The sequence below is a fragment of the Magallana gigas genome, chromosome 5 (genome assembly GCF_963853765.1).
Source record: "Magallana gigas chromosome 5, xbMagGiga1.1, whole genome shotgun sequence".
Classification (NCBI taxonomy): Eukaryota; Metazoa; Mollusca; class Bivalvia; order Ostreida; family Ostreidae; genus Magallana; species Magallana gigas.
In genome coordinates this window covers 13,426,060-13,450,500 of record NC_088857.1, presented here as the reverse complement: position 1 = coordinate 13,450,500, position 24,441 = coordinate 13,426,060, and the positions used below count along the sequence as shown (strand labels likewise).

General features: G+C 33.2%; 1 protein-coding gene across 3 annotated transcripts; it reads left to right on the top strand.

Moving 5' to 3' along the window:
* The first annotated feature begins 59 nt into the window (after positions 1-59).
* LOC105343466 (tenascin-R) lies at positions 60-23,815 on the top strand. Of its 3 annotated transcripts, XM_011450858.4 has the most exons (19): positions 60-195; positions 359-422; positions 1,024-1,059; positions 5,375-5,419; positions 5,985-6,023; positions 15,685-15,807; positions 15,899-16,198; positions 16,369-16,443; positions 16,536-16,601; positions 16,835-17,128; positions 17,419-17,712; positions 17,809-18,099; positions 18,269-18,517; positions 19,883-19,939; positions 20,647-20,931; positions 21,076-21,345; positions 21,579-21,866; positions 22,493-22,643; positions 23,249-23,815. In XM_011450858.4, the coding sequence occupies exons 2-19, from the start codon at positions 419-421 to the stop codon at positions 23,376-23,378; spliced, it is 2,997 nt and encodes a 998-aa protein (XP_011449160.3). In that variant the 5' UTR covers positions 60-195; positions 359-418; the 3' UTR covers positions 23,379-23,815. The 3 variants fall into 3 exon arrangements, with proteins under 3 accessions (XP_011449160.3, XP_065940939.1, XP_011449161.3); XM_066084867.1 differs by lacking the exon at positions 16,369-16,443 and having other exon boundaries at positions 65-195; XM_011450859.4 differs by lacking the exons at positions 60-195; positions 359-422; positions 1,024-1,059; positions 5,375-5,419; positions 5,985-6,023 and adding exons at positions 9,605-9,730; positions 9,856-9,899.
* The last annotated feature ends 626 nt before the right edge of the window (positions 23,816-24,441 follow it).

The following is a 24,441-nucleotide window of genomic DNA, read 5'->3' as shown; positions in this document are numbered from 1 at the left end:
TTCAAGCCAATGCTTTAACGATAAAGTATCAAAAGGCTGGATCTGCCGAACGTGTTGTCCTTTAAATAGCGTTACAGAATACACACTGGACAAAATGTCACACAAAATGAGTATGTGCCAGAGAGATTGTGTCTCCTGTGAACTTTGCGTTTGAGTAACGGATGAAATATGGAGAAAAATAGCACATTTGTCAAGGTAGATGTCTTGATGATGATAAAATTTCTGTTTATTTTCAAATTTACTTCTCTTTTTGACGTTCAAGCTTTCTTCAAATTTAGAAAAATAGGACTAAATCATAATACCTTCTGTTCCTTTTTGTTGTTTTGAGGAATTCATTTTTCTAAAACGTTACTTACAGACTAAAAGAAAACGACAGTGTTCCTCTTAACGTTGGAGAAAACCATACAAAGACTTGAAAATGGGTTTGTGGGATAAGTTTTTAGATTTTATACACGTAAAGGATTATTAGTGTTAACTCTTACAGTTACATGTACATATACGCTGAAATATGACAAAACTTACAATTTGAATTATTAAAAGCACTGTTCATATAAGAAAAACTGATGTTTTATTTTCAAATCCATTGTAAATCATTGCATTGCATCTTGTCCTCCCTACGCCTTAGGACTACATGAACAACTCTAATGATATGGTGTCATAACTCCTGCTGTGTCGATATTTTTGAACGGTCTATTTATTAGCTAGCGAGTCTTGCTATGCATTACGTTATTAATAATATATTCATCACTCTTTCTACAATTTTAATATCTATTATAATTTCAGTGTTTAACAGTCAACTTCGTTAACATTCCTAACATTTTTGTTTTACTTAGTGGATTCCAAAATCGAATAAGTGCGTATGTTCATATCACTTAAAATAATGTACATCCTCACAGCAACCTCTTAAACGCGTTATTATTTTTTACTTTATGAGGTTAATAACTCATGTTTATTCTTTCACATTGGTATATATACGGGTTTTTTGCTATAGTACATGTATATATTCGAAACATCTCTTTTCAGCCAGAAAATTTAAAAGAATAGAACTTGTTCCCGAAGGTAAGGAAAAAGGTTTTCATTATCTAAACATTGTCTCAGGGAAGGAAACATTAAAATACATATATTTAACATGGTTCTTTCACATGCGCGGACCTTGAGGGGGTTCGTTAGAAGGGATGGGACCCATGTCCCTTTTTAGGAAAAACAAACTTTTTAAGTTAATATATTTAAGTTACCGAAAATGGACCTCAGAACCGGTAAAAAATCCGCGCATAGTTCATATAGGATTTATTATGAAAATGTGTATATTATATAAATAAATAAAATACTTTAGTAAACAAAAGATTACCAGAAACCAAAAACTGTATTATTGAAATTAAGGATTTTTTTTATCAAAAAACAACTTACCTTTCACCATGAAGGATACGTGGATGTGATTGGAATTGGCAGTATTTCCTTTATATTCATAGTGTTAGCAAAACTATGTGCATTAATGTAACGAATTATTTAGAATTAATGATTTATAGGTATCTTATTTAGAGTCTGAAAACATAATTTAAACAAAAAAAGCAACTTTCTGGCTAATTAGGTCTAAAAATGGCGGCGACCATTCAGCCCTCCTAATAAATTAAAGGTTCTTTGCTTTAACACTCTCACGTGGGGACATATACAATATATACATAATTTATATAATGTTAAGTACGTTTAAGACCAGTCAAAAACATTACGATTAGTTTTCTTTTGCAGGTATCTTCAGATAACAGAACACATCTAAAATTATGCTTTACTTCAGAAAAATGCCTGTTTCAATAAACACGGTAGAGGCTATTGATAGGACGCGCATATTTAATATTCTTAGACGTACGATGTTGAATTGATTGGCGGGACACTTGATTCATTTTAATAGAGTAACTCTTCTATACACAGTCTTTATGAAAGATAAACAGTTTTAGTGCTTCGTCAGAATCTCTCTCTCTCTCTCTCTCTCTCTCTCTCTCTCTCTCTCTCTCTCTCTCTCTCTCTCTCTCTCTCTCTCTTAGAGTTGGTTCAGTGTCTGAATCAAGAAAAATAAATGTTGAAAATGGAATCAAAACGGTCTAATTTATTCATATTCTTTAAAATGATATTCCTACCTTTACCAGTATTTTGCGAGTTAGTGGTCTCTTTCCTCTACAATAAATGTAGTCTGGGGTATATTATATACTTTAAAAGGGTATTGAAATTACAATTCAGAGATTTTTTTTAGCTCCCATGAGCCGAAAGCTCAAGTGAACTTATCACTTTTAGTCGGGCATCCGTCAGTCTGCCTTTCTGTCCATCCGTCAGGTTTTTTTTAATTTCGGACTTCTTCAGAATCATAGAGTCGATTTTAACCAAATATTGCAAAAAGCATCCTCAGGTAAAGGGGATACAAGTTTGTTAAAATGAAGGACCATGCTATCTTTTAAAGAGACATAATTAAGAATTATGAAAAATTGTTTATATAATTACAAATGTACTTCTCAAAAACAAATTGGTCTAAAACGCTGTTACTTTTATAGAAGCATCATAAAGTAATGTAGATTCAAATATGGTCATATGATGTTTTCCGGGGATACGGTGGAGCCACAATTTGGGTCGAATTTTTACATTGGAATATATATGGAGAAAATTATTTATTGGCCAGAAAAGCTGTAACTTTAGAATTGGTAGAATTGGACAACAACGGGGGTCGATTTTTTACATAAGAATTATACAGAGAAACATGGACTAGAAAAGCTGTAACTTGTGTAGATTCCATTTGTTTAAATCATGATCCCTGGGTAGGGTGGGGTCGCAATTGGAGGGATAGTCGAATTTTACATATAAATATGTAGAGAAAAATCTTTAAAACATAGAATGACAATACTCAATATGTGATAAAACTATGAAATCATCAAGTTACAAACGGGACTATACATAAGAACATCTGGAGAAATTTTGAAGACAGGGTTTATTTTTCTCATTCATTGTCCCAATATTTTATATATGACTTCATAAAGCTAATTCTATTATGTCTCATGTTGCTCATGTTAGCGATGTGGCCCATGGGCCGCTTGTTTATGACAATGTCAGTGCGCTCAAAATTTCAGATCGAAAAGCAAACCATTTAGTTTTTTCATTATATGCGTTTCTTTCGTTTGGATTCAAATGGTCACCCAATTTTCCATCTTTGGGCAAAGTTTTCCAAGATGCCAACAACCTGTCCTATCATTCATTGTCTTAAATTTAAAGGTGCTTGACCCCTCCCTCCCCCTACTTGTATTCACAGATTTATGCAATCATTAAGAAACTAGTACAACAATTTTAATGAGCGGATATCCTGCAGGATTTAGTTTTCCAACAACACTTTCCTTATCTCTCTTTAACATCATCTTTATCATTGTCTGACAAATAATCAAATATCTTGTTTTGATTGATGGGTATCTTCTCATTTCATTCAAAAGCACTTGTATTATTACATATAAAAAAAAATGGATTTTCTCTCTCTAATGATAAGACTGTGATACTTTTAAGAAATCAAGAGGCATAAGGAATACTATTTCACTAATTCTTTAACATTGCAAGTCATATCCTTTTTTTTTTTGAGAACTTGACCACGCCTACTGGTTAACCACAGGTGTGTTTGGAATTGGTAGTATGTCTGTAATGTTTATAGTAATAGCAAAACTATGCGAATTAATGTAACGAATTATTTCAAGTTTTTGATTTGTTGTAACCTTCTCTACGGTCTAAAAACACGAAAACAAGAAACAAGAAGAGCAACAAGAAAACAAGAAACAAGAAAAACAACTTTGTGCCTAAGTAAGATATCCTTTCTATAGGCTTGCATATCCAATGATGAACTTTCTGTGTGCGGCAGTTGTTGCATGTAATGTTCATCTCATGATAAGCGTGTTTTCTTTTTTTTTTCTCGCGATGGCTTTCTCTCCTCTTGATATGGTTCATGGATTAAGTAAAATATTAAGATATTTGTTAATATTCCAAGTATGGAATCAAAACTGTCTACACGTAATTTATGCGGGTTCTTTAAAATGATCTTCTTACTTTACCAGTATTTTCAACTCAATGGCCCCTTTCGTCTAAAAGAAATATATTCAGAAGGTATTTATACCATAAATGGTATGTAATATATATTCCTATTAAGTTCTTTTTATAACAATGTCAATGCGTTCAATATATTATATTGAATAAGAAAGCATTTAGTTCATGGAAAATATGCGTTTCTTCGTTCGGATTACCGTGTTCTCTCAGTTTTCCATCTTCGGCAGGTTTTCTTTCCAACAACCTTATCGTGCATTGCCTTCAGGGACTCCCTGTTGTACTCACAGATTTCTGCAACTTTTGAAAAATTAGACTAGTATATGACAATCGATTATTTCTTCTTTATCTTGTCAACAGACCCGATTATATGTATAAGAGGTTGCATTGCAGGATTATTTATTTCCACAGGCAGTCTTTCAAGCCCTCTTCTTTGTCATTTGTAACAATGTCTGACAATTTATAAAAAGCAATACACATGTATGTATGTATGTCTGGGTTTCTCTCTATCTCAAGTATTTCTAAACTGGAAAAATTGGGACTTCTTTTCTTTTTTATGAATAGACAAAGAGACTCTTCAGAACTGTCCATATTGGTTTATTCCATGTTGGTCCCAAAAGGCATAGGGAATATTTAACTCATTCTTATACATGTATATTAGTCATATCCTTGGAACACCCTATTTAGTCTTCGGATATGTTAATCCTACATCCAATAAATATCTAGTTTGAATTAATGTCAAAAAAGATCATCATTATTTCAAAATGGAAGTTCCTAATAGTGCACACAAATTCAAAAGACAATAACTCTAATTAAATTTGAAAGGCACAAAGTAACTCATTTTTTAAGGCAAAAGATACAAATTTCTTAATTTTTTATGGTGGAATCCCCGAAGAAAGAAATAGATTAAATGAATATGAGAAGGACCGGAAATTAATTTCATTACACACGAAGAAGCATTTAGTAGCACAAGCTGTATCAACTGGCTGGCTTAAAATGAATTCACTTCAGTTTATGCAGAGCTGAAATAAACAATAAAAATGATTCACAAGATTCAAAAAGATCCATTCACTAGATCTAGAAAAACAAGAATTAAGAAGAGTTTTGACAATTCACCGTGTGTGTAACATGGCGTGTGAAAATGATTTTACATGTTGGTAACTACGTACAGTTTGATGTTTGCATAAACCTTTAGTCGGGTTGATCTGATATCGCATTCGTTTGTTTGAACATATAACAGTTATTTAACGATTGACCTGTGATAATCATGATGATTTGTTCAGTGTCTTCACCGGCATTTTCATTTTTATTGCAGGTTCCTTCATTGGTCATGCAGGAAGTCTGCCAGATTTATATAAAAGTACGTATGAAAAATGGTATTTTGAAAACTATATCAAGTATAAAATAAATTTTCATGTTTTTTTTCTACAAATAAAACATTTTTATCTTAATTTGGAGCAGGCTAATTACTGATTCCCGACCGATCGGCCACAAGGCCAGCACAGTACGAAGCATTATAAAACAAACCTACCCATGATGTTTTGTGGGGGGTTGATATATATATATATAATTATATATATGCATTTTCTTAAGAGATAACTTCAGACATCATGTAGGAAACGTTCCAGACACAAAGTTCCACTTTTGTTTGTCTTGTGAAATTACAGTAATAATATCATTATATTGGATGTATATTTCAATTTCGAATTATATTTATTAAAAATATTAATATTGTATTCAACGACCTTTTAATGACCCACGAAGGATACATAGATATTTACATATTTTATTGCCAACTGTTTACAATTGTATGTTTGCAAAAATTTATCATTCTACTATTATCTATCCTCAATTCAATTTTTTTAAGCAACATGTTCTATATTACATAATAATCGATAACGTAAAATATTGCCATTTTATTAAAGATCGAGATGAAGAAATGTCCCTCTATCTTAAAGAATTTGGTGAGTATATATGCACAATTTATCTGATAAGATTATTTCCAGCATTTCACCTTGCAATATTCTGAGAGTGTTTTGCTCAAAAGCTGAATGTTCAGATACACATATACATGGTAAACACTGGAAACTTTACTGTGTATGTAGCAAGTATGTCGGTTATATAACGCAATATATGGATATTTGCATGAGGTATTTTGTTCAGATTATGCTGTTAAGTCCTGTTTATCTGAAAAGAATAATATTGCAATGATTAGCTATCCTGGGGTATAATTTTCACCGAGCCCAAAGGACAAGGTTGATTCTGAGTTTTTCAAATCGAGTGTAGCTAAATGTTTTCTTTTATCAAACAAAATTGCAATTTTTTTTTTTAAATATTCAGCGACAAATGGGTACGACTTTTCAAATTACAATTAGAAAAAAGTGATAATGTGTCACCATTTAGCCAAATGAACAATAAACAGTCTCATTTTATTCTTCATTCCATTTAAAAGCTTAAAAAGCACACTTGATATACATATAAATCTTGTACATCTTTTTCATACCAAAATGTTACTTAATAAGTAAAACAGATAATCACTAACAAAAGTACAGAGTTCTTTTTTCCGCGAGGGGTTGTAGATTTTGCGTATGAAGTAAAACAGATATTCAAATAAGAGCCCCAATGCTTATTCTCTTCTTGTTGTCATGGCAACAACATGCAAGATTTCCACAGACCTCAACGGTTTTTAAGTGTAAGTATTATTTCATAAACCGTGTTTTTTTTAAACATAGACACTGCACTTCGAAACTCTCTTGTTCAACATGTAACTCAGGAGTATACACTTACACAATTTCATATAATATTCAAATGGACATGCCCTCGATTAGTTACATTTAAATAATTTGTAACGTTGATATATAAAGTAGGAGATGCAATCACCTAGAGGTGCTTTAAAAACCTTCTTCGGTGATTTGAACAAAGCTGTCTGAATTGAATGTTTATACAATTTTATAGAATCACAAAGTCCTCAACCTTGTTGTATCTCTAATAACAACTTACATATGGCAAGAAGTCATTATATGAAAAGTACAACGGTTGCAGACATATCAGTTCAATACCTTTTGAAAAGTAGAACGGAAGTCTAAAATATTTAAAAAGATATATGCTAAAAACCAATCGTCGGGTGATAATTAATAAGGCATTTGTTTAAGCACATGTCCTATTTTTTATGGAAAAACAAGAGATCTGTATTGCTTTTCAAAACAACATCCAAAACATATGTATATGTGTGGGTGACTGACTTGAAACTTGCTTCAAAGTTCTGTAATTAAAAATCGGTCTGTTGTTCGCAGTATTTTCTCGTGCGTTGTTTAGCAACCATATATTTTAGGTCTTCTGGTTCCAACGGAAGACCTTATAGTTTTCGTACATTCTCTTATTAAGGTCTTCCGTTTCCAGCGGAAGACCTTTTTGTTTTCTTACTGTTTATTTTTTCATTCAAATTTTGTGCACGCGATTTCTCGAAAACTATTCGACCGATCTCAACAATTTTTTCAAAGTTGATGGGACACTACCTGAATTTTATATGTTTTTGAATTTTTTGTTGTCGTCACTTCTTGTCCTGATTGACGGCCGATTTTGTCATTTTTTACGACTTATTTGTGCAGAGCTGATCTCAAAAACTATCAGAGATATGACTTTGAAATTTTCAGGATAGGTAGACCATAGTTTGTAGTTGTCCCTATTGTTTTTGTTTTAAGCCAATAGCGTCATTCTTAAGAGCCCACTGTGGCTCGAAAATTAGGTACGAATTTTGTTACCCATTTTTGTACACACGATTTTTCAGAGATGGCTCGATAGATTTTCTTGAAACTTTCAGGAGTAATAGAACAAAATTATATCTCAAGTATCCTTTTGTCATTTTTTCAAAGTTCATTTCCTGTCTTCTGTTTCCTGTCCCGCGACAAAAGCTTGTGACATTTAGATCTTAAAAATGATAAGAACTTGAGCATTCAGACTTTGTAGGATTATAGACCTATAGTTGTAGATGTCTTTAAACTATTTTGTTTTGTTCGTCATAATAACCGGTCGTCACCAGAAGCCCTTCAAAAATTATTGTTTCTTTTGCATTTAATTTGGTTCATATAGAATTGAAATATAAGTAATAATCCTTACATATGCCATGTATCCGATGTTAAATAAAAACAAAAAATTCTACTTCCGGTGAAATATCTCAAATATCTCAGAAAGCGTTTTTTTTAATAAATGTTTTACCCACGAGATCTAAGACAGTCAAGTGATTAATACACGAAACTTATGTAGATAATAGACATTCGGTAGAAAATGCGTTTAATAGCTTTCATTTTAATAGCATTTCATTCAACCGTCACTTCCGGTCCTCACCGGAAGGGTTCAAACAAATCAAGCTGTTTGAAAGTTTTAACTGTTTTTAACTGTTTTTCTTTGACAATTTTAGTAAAATTTATAAACAATAAAGTACAAGTGTCTAATGTTTAAGAAGTACTAACTTTTTATTTTCACTGAGCATTTCCGTTTGTCCGTTTCCTGTCAAGAGACAAAAAAACAATGACTCCACGAGATCTAAAAAACGGTGATGAACAACCAAACTTTGTAGGATGATAACCCTAAGTATGTATCCGTGTTTACATTATTTTGTTTAAATCGTCGTCACTTCCAGTCGTCACCGGAAGCACTTAAAATACCTTTTTTTCCTTATTTTTTTTTACATGGAATAAATATCGCTCTATAATTACACGATCTTATATATGCTAAATAAACAAACATATTCCACTTCCGGTGAGATTTATCAAATATCTTAGGTACCTTTCCTTTTTACAAATTTGATACCCGCGAGATTTTAGTCACTGTAAGTGAATGAACACGAACTTTTATGAATTATAGACAATTGATTGAAGATGTGTTTAACGGGTTTTATTCTGTCAATTGTCACTTCCGGTACTCACCAGAAGAGTTCAAACAGTTCATGTTTTTGACAAGTTTAACCGATAGTCTTTGGTGTTTCATCTAGCATGATAAACAGTTATGTGCACTAAGCAAATGTATAAAAAAAACAGCTTATGTTTTCATGAATCACTTTTGTTCGTCCGCTTCCGGTCTCGAGACAAAAAACCTAGTTTCACCAGGATCCCAGATTTGGCAGAGAGTATCGATATTTCATTGTATCATATAAACCAAAATCGGACGGAAGACCTACTCGTTACTCGTAACGAGATCTAGTCTATTCTATTTTTGGTCGTTATTTTCAATATGCATGCCTCTCTATAAAACATATCTCTTATTCCCACAACACAAAAGGATAGTAACATATGCAATACATTGTTTATGTGCCATGTACCATCACTGTTGGATCTATCAATTGCCACAAAGTAAATCTAATGCTTCTAGATAGAAGAGTACTAAAGTCTCCTTTTATTTTCCCTTCTACCTCGAAATATAGAATCATGGCGTATGCTACATTTATCTCTTAAAGGTTTAAACCGCTTCGTGGTTGTATAAAAAGCGGGAAGCACACACAATGGCCACTTTAAGATAATTGAAATTTGATATATAGATATTGGTAATCAGGCCAGTAAATCGACCAATCACAAACAGATTTGGATATTAAATGAAGCTAGGCTCAATATCCATCCTCATTTGGAAAGAGGCCCGGATTAATTTGGATGCGATAGCTCTTTCTAAAATGTACTAAGTAAGTTAATATTATTTCATTTCTGTCTAAAGATTTGATTTTTATTCGAAACAAAAAAGTGATAACCAATAAAGTATGCTAATGCTATTGCGATCGAATTTATAGAGATTTATGTATTTCTCTAGTAAACCATCTGTAATGGACCTCGAGACAACTAGAGAAAAATCTGGTATGTTTTATGATGTTAAATCAAAATATGATGTATCAGAAATAGGTTAGTTAGTACATTAACAAACCTTGACAGATGACAATGTAAGAGACGCTAAAACTTACAAAATTAACCTACCAAAATTATTAACGTAATACCTTAATGCATATACAACAAATTCCTGTTATTAAATCATTTGTTATCAAATGTACTGTGATGTGTCTGATGGACACGGGGTTTCTGCACCTATTATCCCCATGTCCCTTTAAACTCATTGCATGCACAAGATGCTCAGATTAACAGATATTTAAAGACAAAGCGCATGAAATAATTTGACTATAACAGCAATGGTGGGTTTCTTAAATCCCCGGACAAAGAGTTAAAATCATTATCATTAAGATCATGAAATTGAGAAACATTTGATAAAGATTTAAATTTATGTTAGCTATATCTATGTACGATTTCTATATTGATTTCAAAATTGGTCGTAAGCTTTAAGCATTTTTTTCTCTCTTTCCACAAGCTGTATAATAATGGAAAATGCGATCTGGGCATGCGTATAAAATACAATGTTTCTGACTAACCACAACCGCAAAACTGAATGTACTAATAAGGTATACTCTTTATTTTATCTTCGAAGTCTTTTTACAGAAGTGAAATCACAGAGGAAATGGCGAATTTCCAGTTTATTTAATGGCGCCGGTTCTAACGTTTTATAAGTTAGTACAAGTAATATATCAAAACCGTTTAAGAAAAACAGGAAAACATCAGATATTTCAGTCTTATTTTTCACCGGTTTCAAAATTTAATTCGTTAGAGTGTTAGACACGATATAAGTATATTTTTTTTTATTCATTAATATCGTTAACACAACTAATGTATAATTAAACCCGTTACCAGTGCATTTTAAAATTTTAAATATATCCAAAAAAATCGTAAAAATCATTTTTTATTAAAATAAGTCTAAGTTTGAATAGATTTGTGATACTTGTGAGACAACGTCGACGTCATGCCACATTGTTTTTTTATATAAAGCTACAACTAGTCATTCTATAGAGCTGGTTGAAATCAATTTGTCGAACAAATTGTCATGTTGTAAATTTTGAATTTACTGGGTGGGTGTAAATAAAAATTTAAAACATGACAACTTGTCATGTTGTAAATTTTGTATTTACACCCACCCAGTAAATTCAAAATTTACAACATGACAAAATTATAATTTTTTTATCAAAAAAATTATCAAAAAAAATTATCAATGGACGATTGAACCGCGGGGGCACGCGGTTTTTACCTGAGACAGATGTTTAAACAGCGTTGCAATTTGGACCGCAAGTGTGCGCGGAAAATACGGGATCCGGGTCCACGGTATTGTAAAAGGTTTTCATTTGTCTAACCTTTGGATAGTCTTAAGACATATCTCAGGGTGAATCTTAGGACAGCTTTGTAACCTGGCCCATGATTTTCGAAACAAAGTTGCATGGCCGTCCAACATGTACATGTACATGTACATCCCTGTGCATTGCTGGTTTCTCCCAATCACTCATTTGTTGAAATGTCATGTTTTGCGTTCAGATAGGCTGTGTCCCAATAAACCTTTAAAACTGTTGACTTTCAACGCAGTAAATTGCGATAATTGCACCAATCAGTAATACAAATAAAATCCTTTATCATGCTATTTAGACACTCTTTAAGCAATGACTAATTAAACAACCAATATATTTTACCTGTTTTGAAAGTATACGAATGATTACTAATTTTTTAAAACAGGTAAATGGATACAGTGGTAACAACGTGATTGTTGAAAAACAAATCGTGTTAAAAAGTTCGTGTACCGGGGGGGGGGGGGGGGGGGGGTCGTTCCGGTATCGTGCGGGATGATCAATTTATCAGAAAAATAAGTTTGCGTTTTTCCGTGCGTGATCGTGTGGTTTATTTTCGTTTTGTACCTTTTCTACGGAATGCCAGGATTTATCCTTAAAAAAAAACGAGTAGTTTTTTAAACAATGCAAAAATGTGATTTCGAACTTGTATAGAAGAATATTGACAATTGTTTACATTTATGTATCACGTTGGCACTAACCCTTTTTAATTTTTATCTCTTAGTAAGTATTTCAACAGCTCATTAACCGTTTGATCGGTCGATTCAATTTTGCATGATTTTGTTATTAGTATAAATAAAGCACCCCTTGTATCTTGACACATGCATTTAATTATTATCAGTCTGCGTAGAGCAAGAGAGACGCGTTAAATGAAAGCGGTCAAGTATACCTCTGTTACATTGTTTAACCATTAATTATAATTTAAAACTAAGACGCTTTCAAATCTAAAATAAATAGAATTCAATCAATTGATAATGGAATGTGTAAAATCGAAAGTCTTTGAAACAAGGTAACAAACTTACCAATTTGCATAATTAAATCGTACGTAGAAAATCGGACTAAATAAATACCAGAGGGATAAGATGTTTATTTGGTACTTAAAGGCCATTGCCCACTGTTCCTTTAGGCATCATATTCATATATTTAAATCTACCGAGTATGATTTCCTCTATTTCTTACGGAAACTTTCGTAAATTCATAGCTCTTTAGAAACGGCCAAACTGAATTCTACGCGCCCCTTCATCGATTGGTCGAAATCTACAGCGGCTGAAACTGACAAGAAACTGACAGGACTGAAATATTTTGAAATTGGTCGTAACCTTCAGCCGCTTAAGAAAAATCACGGACTGCGTGAATAATCATGATGATGTCAGACTCAACGTCTCATAGGAGACGATTTGGCTGTTTCTTTTAGAAAATTCTTTCTTAAGTCATCCAACTTTAGACAGTGAAATTGAAAATGTATTTCATTGACAATTTGTCTTAAGTTGCAAAGCTGATATAATTCATCTACACTATCAATTCCCTCAAATCTAGCCTCTTCGATACGTAGTTTGTGTAAGGAACACCTAAAAGAAGCCAATGCCTGTTTTAAGGGGTAGCATAGGAAAGAGAGGCAACTCTCACATGTAAGCTGGGTTTTTTTTTGATATAACATAGAAAGCACACTTTGGTGAATTTGCTAACTGTCATTTCCATTTCTGAGAGGCACAGTCTCTCATCCTTTGGTTCAATTCTGACAGAAAGGCCTTTGGATCTCCAGGTCCACCAATTAACAACACGTTCCCAAAGCCGTAGTGATTTGAGACTGATTTCAGTTCAGATACCCAGTTTGGAGCTGAACGACTGCTGCACAAATCCAAATTATAAAGCATCTCAAAACACTGTCTTGGGTATCTTGAAGTTTTCATTTGCAGGTCACCTGAGTCACTCAGGTGACCTATTGCAGTTGGTCTTCGTCTATCGTCGTGCGTTTGTGCGTTGTGAGTAACAACTTTACATTTTTAACTTCTTCTTGAAAACCACAAGGCCAATTGTTACCATTTTTGTGTGAAGCATCTCTATGGTAAGAGGGTTCTTAATTATGAAATTTATGGCTCTACCTTTCCTGGGGGGGGGGGGGGGGGGGGCACAGAAGGGGCAAAATGTGCAAAAAAGCTAAATTTTCAAAAATCCTTTTCTCTACTCCCACATATGTGAGGAATGATTATGATGTCCATGAAGCCCTCTACTAAAATTGTGAAATTTATAGGCCCTGGATCAGGGGTTCAGGCTATAGGGTGGGGTCACTTTGGTCATATAGTGAAAATGTATTAATTATTAGAAAATCGTCTTCTCTAATCCCATATATATTTGAAAAAACCTGAGTGCATGGTTATGATGTCCACTGACTATTCTACTTATATAGTGAAATTCATGACCCCTGGGACAGGATTTGAGGCCCATGGGCGGAGCCGATTAAGCCATATAGTGAAAATGTATTATATCTTAGAAAACATTCTCTATTCACATATGTTGGGAAAAAACTGAATGCATGATTATGATGTCCACAAACTCATCTACTTAAATTGTGAAATTCATGGCCCCTGGGTCAGGGGTTCAAGTCGGAGGGGGGGGGGGGTGCAATATGGCCATATAGTGTTAATACACATAATGTTTAAAAATCTTATCTACATACACAGATCATGGAATAAAAACTAGCTGCATATTTAGGAAAAAATTATCCTGTCATCTTTAATAATATTTTTTGTCACCAGCATGTAAGGCAAGGGTTATGGCTGGGAAGAGGGTTATGTATTTGTCTTATTTTATTCTGCTCAGGAATTTCAATAAAAGAAATGAGTTAATTCACATGTTTAGAACAGAAAAATAATGAAGCTGTCCATCAAAGTTATTGATATTATATTGTGAAAGCATTTGAAAGGAGTTCAGGGAAAAGGAGTATAACAGTTAATGAAGTTATCTTCCCTTGCTTCTTCAAAATGGAGTTATCTTCCTTGGCTTGTTCATATTCAGTAATTAATCATTAGATAATAATGTAATAAAGAAGGTGTATGATCAAAATAGTGATGCAAGTTTTTTATCATTTGAAACAAAACCAGTTTTTAAATTTCTTAAAATAAACATGTAGACTTTATAATAGTAAAGTAATAAGTAGTATACTTGTTATAGTTTATCTTTGAAAACATATAGGATTAAGAGAATGCAGGCAGGGAGTGAACTCAATTAAATGCATTTATGACACTCCTCCACAACTTTGGGTTTGGGCTATGGTACTCAGGTGACCGTTCAGGCCTATTGGCCTCTTGTTTGGTATTTTCAACCAGTATTTCACTTGTTTTATCATGTCTATAACGTAAATTCTCCCCAAGCCATTATATTAGTAGCTTTTATGTTTATTCTTAATATCCATTTACAGAAGTCACTCTGTTCAGCTTCAGCCTCTTCAATGATATCAGTTCCCCACACTTCTGATCTCTATGTTAGAATAGGAACAATAATACTATCAAAAATTTTAAAACACACTCTAGGTTCACGGTTATTCAGGATTTTAAAGGAGTTTTTAAAACATATCTAATGCTTTTTGTGCCCGTGGTGCAAGTGACTTACAACATTTGACCCATTTCAGTCTACAGGAAAATATGAGACCAAGATACTTGTAATAAGTCTCCACACCCATAGGTTTCCTAATGAACGTCCATTTTTCTGTACCTGCAACTACTCCATCTCTCTTAAAAACCACTACTTTAGATTTACATAAACATCAACTCGTGTGTAATTTAAAATTAATTCGTGAAGATTATGCAGTATCTTTACTTCTACACTTACTTTTCTTCACCTTATGATAAAACTTTACATTAATTCGTTATAGGGACAAAACAATTTAATTTGTATGTGAATCCTATCTTATCGCTTATTTCGTAAAAATAAATTAGTGCATAGATATTGTACATGCCGCTTTTCAATAAAACACAGGCATTGTAAAACATATTAAATCGATACGTTTTCTTAATTCTAATCTTAAAAAATATTTTTCATTTTGCGTGTTCAATGGTGTAAAATCATTCGTTTGCGTTTTTTATCCTTATCGTTTGTGTATCGTGATAATTTAGTAAGTTAAAGATTGTCCATGTATTCTGCGTGATCGTTCGTGTGTCGTGCGCGATCGTTCGTGTATAGTGCGCGATCGTTCGTGTATCAGAATCGTGCGTGTCGTTTGTCATTGATAACGTTGTTATCACTGATATCAAATACGAATTTTTACATGATCTTACTTTGCAAAATAATACGTGCAATATTATAAATGAATTCTTTGGCATAGCTTCATATGTATCATCTTTATGTAGCACAGTACAAAACCCTCATGATATTATTAAATCAGTGTATTGTATCAAAATCAACTACATGTAGTTTAATTTATCAATAAGATTCCTTGGAAAAAGAAGAAGGGGGTCTCGAGATGCAAGGAAAGGAAGGGGGAGTGAAAGTCACTGACCAGCCAGACCGCCATCAAAAGACTTTTGTACTCCCTTCCCCAAGAACAGTTCAGGGTGAGCTTCTATTGTGAATCAAACGGACTTAGCAATATCAATAATTCAAAAAAGTGGTCTTTAACAAAGACCTTTTTTTTAATCCCAACAGAAAGGAAACCAATACGGAAAAACAACTACAAGATTCCAAGAGTCCACAAGTTAAACGTGACACCAGGATGTAAAGAGATGAAGGTCACGTGGGACACGTTACTTAAGGATGAATTCGACGGAATACAGTACATAATACAATGGAGAAAGAAAGGCGAACAGAAAGGATGGCGGAGGGGTGAGAGCAGTAAGCAAGTCTATATCATCAAGAACCTGACGCCCGAGACAGACTACGAGGTGAAAGTGTCTGCACTGTGCGACAAAGTCATTTCTCCTGCAGAACAAACGCATGCTTGCACAGGTACGCTCCCCACACTTCAGGAAGTAGTGCATTCAGTTCTAGAAACACAAATGCGTTCTTGCCTCAACATATATATATATATATATATATATATATATATATATATATATATATATATATATATATATATATATATATATATATTCTTGTTTGTTCAAATTTAAATGTAGATAGACGTCTTGAATTCGTTGAAGAAAGTGAATTTCTTTCCCCTCCACATTCCCCCGTTGTATATGACCAGAGAAGTATAGAAGTCTAAATGCTGAATACCATAAAGTGACACAAATCTAATTTTTTTTATTTCGTCGTTTACAATTTATTTTTGCTTAAATTGTAGAACTGTGTGTTATCATAGTAAATGACTATAAAGACGGAATGCATACTGAGCAAAGCGTGAAAACGAGTAAGAACTTTTATTTCTTTTATTCGTACCATTCAGTAAAAGAAAAAAATCTTTAAATTGTTGGTTTATGTTTTCGAATATCAGGCAGAAAATCAATTCCTACATCAAAAATCACCAAAACATCCATATGAAGTTTTCTCGTTTGATAATAAAATCATCTTTTCTTAAATCTATATGCGTTATCTGGTAATTAGCTGCTTAGAATATAATTAAACTTGAAATATTGTTTTCAGGGGAAATATTTGACTTTTATGACAAAACATTGCGTTTTAAAACTGTTGTCAAGCTTGAGAATCAGCCAAGGGAGAAAATTCGTGAATGGTTTAAGGCACTAGATAGAAGTAAAGTGTTTGAAGGATTCGAAATGTTCGTGTGTGTCATCATCGGCTTTGGAGATTATTACGGCTTTTACGGGAGTGACGAAGAGTTTATTCCCTTCATCGAAATTTACAAACATACCAAAGACAAGTTTGGAAACAAACCCAAAGTTATTTTTGTTGACATCATACACGTCCACGTAAACAGAGGTATCACTTTCTCATTTTATTCAGGGTTTTTTTTTTTACATTATCTAAGCATATTTCGGAGGAGGGGGGGGGGGGTCGGACCTTAATTAACTATTATAAATTTCTAAAACAAATTTTATCTTTTTCGTCATTTTAAATTATCAAACATTTGGTTTGGATTGCAAGTTCGCGTATACAGGACACGAATTGAAATATATTTAAAACTGTTTACCAAATATGTCGCCAATTTGGTAGAAAAAATAGTTTGCTCTTGCGCCAACGATTAATTCATTAAATTTAAACAATTTTAGTTCCTTCCATGACAAATGGAAGTGTTCGGGTGACAGAGAATTCGTCCAGAGAAGTTATTCTTGAATGGACACCGCCGCGTTATCACGAAGAAGACCAGGTTCAGTTTCACGTGGAGTGTTTCAAAGGCTCTCAAAAAGTGAAAGAAGTATTCCAATCAAATTCTCGAATAGAATTTGCCAACCTAGAACCTAATACACAGTATAGATTCCAGGTAACACCAGTTATTGGAAAGGAACGAAAACAACACGGACATCTAGTTTATGCAAACATAAGAACCAGAGCAATCGTCAAAGGTATAATCGAATATTTTAGTTTTAAAAAACCCGAAATTATTTTGCAGTTTCTATTTTGCATTATCGTAAACGTTAGCATGTAATATTTCGTCGCAGATACGGATGTATTAGCAGTTCGAAGTCTCTGTGCGCAAAGGATATCGGACACAGAAATATTTGTGTTCTGGGAACCTCCAGAGATAAGAAAAACAAACCATTTGTCGTATATTGTGACCTGGACAGACCACGCCAATGTTACCCTTTCCAAACGGTCAGAAAAAGAAACTAAGAAAACATCATTCACAATCACAGATGTCCGACCGGATACGGAACACGTTGTGAAAGTAACAATCAGGTCATACGATGACGTTTTCTTTCCCGTCAGCTACCACGTGGGACCATATTTAGGTTTTGAAGATCTTTAATTTTTTAAAATTAAGAAGAGAAAGAACTTTCATAGGACACCTTTCCAATTCGTTTTTCAATTCTTTAGTGCAAAGTTACCTTTAATATCTAAGATTTTATATGCCTATAAATATGATATGGCTTTATTCATGATCATATATTTTTCTTTCAGATGTACTGAGACCGGTTCATGTCACTGCTATGTCGGAATCGCACTCTGGGTTTTGGGTTGACTGGCAGTTTCCGGTAGATAAACAGGGGGTGCTAGAAAAGTTCGTTGTCGTCTGCTCCGATTGTTTGTCTTTTCGGAATAACAGGACAACGACCTTTGATGTTGCAAAAGAACTGAGATGTTTACCGGTGAATTACATACCTGAAATACCATATGCCTACGTGAAAGTAATTCCTATTGCTATGCAGAGTAAGTTTCTAATACACAAGACGTTTCATATGCTTGGCTTCAAAGTCCGACTATATACATTTACAATTACCAGTAATTTATCTATTGAAGTTAAAACGAAAATACATGTAACAAAAACATTTAAAGAAATTCCTTGTTTACATACATTGGGTCTTGGTATTTTAAGATAAAGACTTCAATACGGCTATCTAAAAGGTGATGGTCTCCAATTACTTCCATCTTGAAGAGCAATTGACATAGTTAAAGAGAAAAGAGAGACCTGTCTATTTTTGCATTAATTGGCGTGTCTGTAGTGCGATCAGTCGTCTGGTTTTAAATGCAACTATACGTCTGGTACAATGTTCTGATCCCTAGGTTAGTACAAACACACAAATACAGAAATTAAATTTAGAATTACATAATGCACTCTGTCTGCTTATCAAATGTCATTGTCCTTTAAAATGTGATCAAATTTTCAAACTGTCTTGTAATTAAGAGCACAAAAATCAACTACAAATTACTCATAGACAATTCCTATTAGAACATTTGATGTAGAAAAAAATGTCCCAAATGACATCTTTTGATTTATTCCAAAATCATGAGATACTTCGGGTAATAAGGTCAACAAGGAATGTCCGTGACAACCTTAGTGTAAAGTATTCATCAAATTTAACATTTCATATCATGAAAAAATATGCCTCATATGAATTATACATGAAATTTCAAGTGAAAAAAAAATCATATGAAATAACGTCAGGCACAATTACTTATATGTACGTCGATTAAAGTATATATCTAAAACGAAAAAGTACCTTGAGTGAGAAACTTTCTTAAAAACATGCACAATACTTTCGCCTCAACATCTATGATATTGATCAACCCGATATATTACTGAAGTCAGTCAGTAACAAACCTAATTACTGTTTTGTTTCCCTGGGGACTATGAATTGACAAATTTATTCACAAAAGTGATGATCTACGCAAATTCATGTACGAACTGCCTAACATCCTGTCCAATTTCAGTCATTTAAACTCTTCAGAATTATTAATCTTACCTTTCAAATACTCTTTGAAAATGTTTAATTATAATGTTATACTCAATTTTAAATGTTCTTCCTTCTCCTCTGCAAAGATTTGAGCAAATCTCGACGCTGCTATTTTGTTCTGCTCCAGACACAACAATCTAACGTTTATATTCAAAGGGCAACTATTCCAAATTTAAAAAAAATTTAAAGGACAACTACCCCAAAATCTTTAAGAAATTCCGGCATCCGGTTTCTGTATTTCATAATATGAAATGTCAAAATTAGCAGGCGAAGCGTCGGCCAATAACATTTTAGAATTCTCTTTGTTTGGTCATGAAATTGTTGTTGCATTATATTTCAGATCCTGAAAGTCCAGATGAGAAGCTTGACGAGTCCATCATCGCTCGCATTGAAACAGGTGAGAACTGGTAAAAAGAAATAAACCTCAAATAAAACGTCACAAACAAGACTCCTGCTGATCAGTTTAAAGACTTTATCAAGTGTATGTGCTGAAAAAAGACTTTTATTTATTGACTAGACTTTTACATACTTATCCAGTCACATGTAGATGTATCGAACATTAGTTTTTGAATAACCACACTCTGTTTTCTAAAAAAATGAATTTGCAATGGTGTGGTAATAAGTATTAACATTATAAATATGATTTATTAAATATAGTTATGATGACATATAATCACCAAATGACCTCGCTTTTCTTCAAAAGATTCTACATAAGTATCTAATATTTGACTTTTAACTAATGACATTTTGCACACGTTACATCATGTAAATATATGGCCACGTCGTCTATTAAGATGATATTGACTTAAGAGACAATGCATCGCCGTCTTAAATTATAATAATTAATTAAAATCCAATGATGACTGTACAGTGTAACAAACAAGTATTATGCACGTATTTTATATAATATATTAACCATTTAGTGCGGAAATAGTCAATCAATCAACATTTGAATTAAAAGATAGCTTTTCTATCTGACTCAATTTTAATCATGCTGAACTACTTGTAAAAATATAATCATTATTTTTATAAAAAATTCAGCCACTGGATTTCGAAGTGGATTGATTGGATAGCTATTTTAAAGGATTCGATACATATTTTTAGATAAGGCGATGAGACTTTTTGTCTCCTCCAAAACGAGTAACTCTTGCGAGTTGATATGGTGGGTAGACATTCAAGATAGAGACATGGCCTCTACTTACACCGCCCACTGCAAGCCCCTGGACCCGAGAAAGAAGAGGTTCAAACCGGTACCTCTCAAACTGGGACCCGAATGCCGTCAAGTTCACGAGATTGTGAAGCTTGAAAGCAATACTAATTACAGTGTTTCAATTTACAAGCAAAGTAGGATGTACACACAACAAGTCAAAGTAAAGACATTACCAAAAGGTAAATCACTCTCGCTGCAACAGTAATTAGACCAAACCGAGTTGTCGTTCATACTCTTGGAATGAATGCATGATGCTTCCCTGCATTTTTTCGGTATTCATTAGTTATAATTATAAAAAAATAAATATATGAATGGTTTTACAGGTAACCCAGAAAACCTGACCATCACAATTATCTCATCTTTTGAGGTGCTTGTCAACTGGTCGGAGAGTTATATATCGGAGGAAACGGAGAATACTTACATTGTGGAGTATAAATGTGACCCAAAGATCATGAAAACCCCAATACGGAAGCGGGTACCGGGTTATTCTGTGCACCTGACAGACTTGCATCCCGATCTCCAATATGAAGTATCAGTCCGTAACCAGGATAAGGGCGACCCCTCTGTTAAATCCTTCACAACGCCTCAATTCGGTAAGATTATTAAGAATAAACCCTGGCATTCTTTTTTTTCCAATGACTTTTACTCAAGATATTCAATATTAGACATTCATGCGTGTGTTTTTTTACTTATACATCGAAGTGGTTTTGGGTTGTTTTCTTCCTTTAATCAAAAGTTTTTGTAATAAAGTTTTACGTGCACAAAGTTCTATCCATCATTGATGCATGCCATTTATCTTCATTAAGAAGAGCGTATATCTTTAAAGGGCCGGCTAATTTGGTACACCAAGTGAACTCCTCGGAGATTCATCTCGCCTGGCAAAACCCGCCAGTTCCAAAAGACTTTTCCGGATCGTTGCAGTACCAGGTTGTGCTGGAACGAGAGGACGGGGACAAAATAAAGAAGAAAGCCACGTTTCACAAAAAATCTTCCAGGTTCAAATGCGAGTTTGGAGGTCTATGGTCATCGACATCTTACGTTGTCAAGTGCTTCACACTGGTTGATGGAAAACGGAAGTACGCTCCAACAGTGATAAAGGTCAAAACCAAAAGCGGTACATATACTCGGGTTTTTTTTTTATTTTTCATGAAAAGTATCAACAGATCAATAGTTTTCCCGGTAAATAAAAAGATTAACCGTAATATAAGTTCAAAATAATCCACAAAACATTAGTGAGTGCAATGAATTCCTTGAGCTATGAAACCACGTAGGGTTAATACGTGCGATTTAAACGAATTTTAATAGGTCTGAGGAAATAACCTACATGTATCTATGCCACGTAAGTAGATTTGAATGTAATCGGCAATTTCTGTATTGTGTTCAAGATATTTCAAACAAAGAAGGTTTACATGTAGTTTGTACATGTGCAATTGCACCCTATAAATAATGTCACCATTTCTATATTAAATTCGATAAATTCAAATTCTATAAACCGAAATCTGAACACATTTTATAATTAAATGTAAACTTCACTTAGTAAAAAAATGAATTTTAAGGAATTTTAACATAACGTCAAAATGTAAATAGATAGGGTTTATTCTCAGACTGATAAAGTGAACAGAGAAAAAATTGAATCTAATAGATAGGCGAATGAGTTTTACCGTGGTTAATTTTGTCACATAATAACATAAACCACTATGTAACACATTTTTAAAATAAATTCAAGTTTACTTTTTTCAGATCCCCCTCGGACCTTATTAGAACCAAGGGGAGATAATTTCATCATTTCCTTTGCTTTATGTAAAGTGCAATCACCATCAGCCGATGAACCATTGGAATCCGGGCTATATACTATGGCTCTTCTTCAACAATTCCGTGAGGATTTTATCAGGTTTGTTATCTGTAGATGAATTTAAATGATCTCTACAACATTTGTGGAGATATCTTTATATTAATCGATTCTCACAAAATAATAACAATGTTATTTTTTTTAACTAAAATGTTTGTAGATATTTGGATTTGAATATATTTATGAATTGTTTTTCGTTTTATCGTATGACATACTCCTTAATTTGGTGTTTTCTGATTGGAAAATAGAACCACTGATTGTTTCTAAACTTTTCAACTGTATCTTACTGCAAATAAATTACATGTAATATGTCGTTTTGAGTGAAACCCATAGTTTCGATTAAAATAAACATCTTTCGATACCAAAAAATATTTTTCATCATTTTCTCGAATTCTTCTTTATGAGACTATGGTTTTAAATGTACATGTAGTGTTGTTTGTTTAGACTTTGAAAGTGAAAAATGCAAATATCAGAGGGTACTTTCGACGCTAAATTCTCGTTGTAAATATTCTTAATATTATCATTCTTTGGCGGGTTTTTTTCTCTTTGAAACCTTGACATTCAATAGGATACTAAAACAACACAAATATGCCTCCTTTGAAGGAAAAAAGGTCGGATATTAATGTTTGTATTGTTTCCTGTTTCAGTAAATCCGTAGATGAGCTCCTAGCCGACATCAATGGTGAAAAATTAACATCATACACAGTGACTAATATTAATTACTCTATGGAAAATGTCATGTTGGACTCACCAAAGGCCAGCGGTAAAGAACCTTGACTAATTGGACATCAGAACTCCCACGCGCAATATATTTTCACTCTCGATATATTCTGTATTTATTTTTTTTTATCTTGCCCTTTGTTGTTTACATAAAACACAATAACACAATAATTAATCGATCATAATATGTTTAAGATCCTTTAGCGATGAAATGAATATTAAGCAACACTTATTTTTTTTATTATGTTTGTACCTAATGGTTGTGTTGTAAAATTATTTTTAATTTACGTTTTATTGTTAGAATTCAAAACTGTGAACTTCATGCTAAATGTGTCTTTCCTGATACCCGAAGATTGGATATTTTAATGCTATAAGTAAAGTAAAATGTCAAATCGCTATAATTATTTACAGCATTTGTAAATTCTGTCAGGGAAAGTCTAGGGACCTGTATAGTAACCTTGTAATCTACAAATAAAATATAAGTATTCAAGAAACTCGTTCCATGCAATGTACCCGGTAAAAAAAAAACCAATGTTAAATTTTCTCTAGGTGTATATTCTGTGGTATTTGCTCTTACATATGTTAAAATATTAATTTCAAAACGATTTTGTAGTTTATTTCAAGATTCCAATCTGTCTGTAAAATTAATAAATTTAGAAACATCAATTAAATTCCTGGTATGAAAAATAATCCAAAAATCTGTATGTTTAGCAGCGTTATTAAAAACTTCAAAAGTTAATCATAATTAATTGTATGCACTATATTATTTTTAAACAGTTCTTATCTTGTGTACACAAATATTTAGAGATCGTGTTCTGAAAAAATCGATTAAAGATTTGCATCATGCTCATGCACTTTTCTCTTGGCGCTATTGATTAAGACTACGGCTGAAAAGTAATGAATGAAAAATCAAGCAATTGCATTTCTGCTGTATTTTGTGAACTGATAAGATCCAATGATTCTAGTGACGTCATGGAAAAGGAAACTCAGTTCACAAATTGTATAGAAATGAACTCCCACACTTCTGCAGAATTCCTTGCCCTACTACAATGAAACAGTTTAAAACAAAGCTGGATTATTTTAGCGTTCTTGGGCTCTATTTCTATATCAAGTGTTGGGG

Excerpts from the sequence above, each read along its gene's own strand:
- LOC105343466 (XM_011450858.4), top strand. Across the intron at positions 16,199-16,368 it reads ACAAACGCATGCTTGCACAG|ATAGACGTCTTGAATTCGTT; the intron begins GTACGCTCCCCA and ends ATTTAAATGTAG. Across the intron at positions 20,932-21,075 it reads AGTAAAGACATTACCAAAAG|GTAACCCAGAAAACCTGACC; the intron begins GTAAATCACTCT and ends ATGGTTTTACAG.